At 34.6% G+C, this 2,062-nt stretch overlaps 1 protein-coding gene across 1 annotated transcript in view; it reads left to right on the top strand.

The window, feature by feature from the left end:
- Nucleotides 1-1,718, top strand: part of LOC139124998 (uncharacterized) — a 5,231-nt gene extending 3,513 nt beyond the window's left edge. Inside the window, exons 4-5 of the mRNA XM_070691108.1 lie at nucleotides 108-151; nucleotides 470-1,718. Of these exons, the coding sequence (XP_070547209.1) occupies nucleotides 108-151; nucleotides 470-630 (205 nt within the window). The 3' untranslated portion in view covers nucleotides 631-1,718. The remainder of the gene's footprint in view (nucleotides 1-107; nucleotides 152-469) is intronic.
- The last annotated feature ends 344 nt before the right edge of the window (nucleotides 1,719-2,062 follow it).

The following is a 2,062-nucleotide window of genomic DNA, read 5'->3' as shown; positions in this document are numbered from 1 at the left end:
AACAATATAAACACAAAGCAATGTAAAATGTATTTCTATGGGAAGAGGTATAACACAGGGGTCAAGAAATCTTTCTGTTTCATGTCATTCATTTACTCCTTTAATAGGGGTCACAATAACGATGAAATGGAAGAAAACGTCGAGATGGAGGGTAAGGTATTATTCAATCTAATTCTGTTCTAAATGTTGACATCTGCTGCTTTTGTTAGTTCTTACCATCACACATACATGCCTTAGGATAAGACAGTCTATCATTGTTTACTCCTGTTTTTTGACGAAATAATACAAATAACACGTAGATAAAGGTAAATTTACTCATGCCAGTAGGGTATGATTTTTTATATCTTCTTGGAAATAAACTGTTTTCTTACTTCACATTTTCCAGAAGACTTGTTATAATAATAAGAGCAGATTAATATCAAGTCGGTTCGATGTCTTTGAGGCATTTTATATTAATTATCATTTCTAGATTACCAATCAACTGGAAACACCTTTTCCTACGAAAATATTCCAAGGGGAAGTGCCAAACAGAACGAAGAGTATCAGCATCTCGACTTCACATATTCTCAGTACCAGAGACTTGATACATCGAGTATGGATGGATCTTGCACATATATATCAATGACATGAAATCATGAATAAAGACATCAGCAGCTGAATTCACTAAATCATGTAATAAAAACACGACCTTACTGGATCGAGTGTAGATACAAGGAAATGCAGTAGACAATGGGTAACTTGCTATAATTGCTCATAGCAACAGGTCGTGAACCTTTACAACTGATAAGAGTGTAAAACTTAACTAAGATAGTTAGCTTTGCTTTATTCCAGCTTTTACATGTAATGACAATAGTAACAAATGTTATTCCTTAGCAAAACGAACGCTAACACATTGATGTTGGAGTTTTCTTTTAGTTAATTTGATTCATATAATTAATTTGTGTTACTTAACCAACATATATGTAGCTGTTGTTATGTTAAAGATGGCCATGTTGCCTTCAAATATGCTGGTAATTACATCAAAATGAACTTTGTATAATTAACTATAGGGACAGTCACAATCAAATGTATGGTAGAAACAACATTCGAACATATTACTCGCATTTTCTATCTTTTTAGTAAAGTGTAAAGATCTATGACATAGATCAAGGGTATTTTTACGATGATTGGTATTTATGAACTCATTGCATTTTAGATGTAAGATAACGTTTAACTCATTTGACAATTTTGCATATTGTATCCTATATTACCAATAATACGATTAGAACTAATTTGGGAGAATCGGGTCTTCATACTATTCAAATTTCTTCAAAGTGACAGGTGCCCAGCACTAAGCTGAATGTTGCAATATTACAAGTTATAATAAAAACAAAGATATAACATTAAAAGGCAGATGAGTTTACATTAATATTACTTCAATATACAAATATCCCAAATAAGTTCCAACCGTGTTCCCTTGGAGGAAGATTACATTTAGCTTGCCCTGAAGTTTCAACCCTACATACTTGTAAAATTTTACGTTAGTCTAAGCATATTGACTTTGTACATGATTGGCTTTTTACATGATATCAAATTACGCAGCATATTTTGTTGCTACTAGCTACATCAACTTTTTAAAATTTTGAATGATAGAAACCTAACCAAGCAGTGTGATATTTTACAGTGTCATCTTAGCAACACTTTGTCTATTGCTCTAACAAGACAATATCTTGACTTAAGTGCGCAGGTGCTTGTCGTGTGTGCATCGTCTTTTCGTCGCTCCGCCTAGTTTGGTTTTCCAACGATTTTTATCGCCGTTTTCTGCGTCTTAGTTTTCCCGTTTTGGTGTTGCTGTGTTGTTTCTTCTGTTGGACTTCCGTGTGTGACCTTTCCGTGTCTTTTATGGAACCTTGGCGAACTTTCGAAGGGTTTGTGACATTTTACCTTACATACTCCTTGCACTCGTGTCAGCCCGCGTGGTTGTCCACGTCTACGCGCATAGCATAGTCTGTGCACATTGTGACTCCAGGCTGTTCCCATTCAGCATCATTAATTCTTATTTTGTCAGAGGGCAACATTTACT

Source organism: Ptychodera flava (genome assembly GCF_041260155.1).
Source record: "Ptychodera flava strain L36383 chromosome 23 unlocalized genomic scaffold, AS_Pfla_20210202 Scaffold_24__1_contigs__length_23054250_pilon, whole genome shotgun sequence".
NCBI classification, from domain to species: domain Eukaryota; kingdom Metazoa; phylum Hemichordata; class Enteropneusta; family Ptychoderidae; genus Ptychodera; species Ptychodera flava.
Note: the sequence above shows the minus strand (reverse complement) of the source record. Positions and strands in the feature narration are given on the sequence as shown.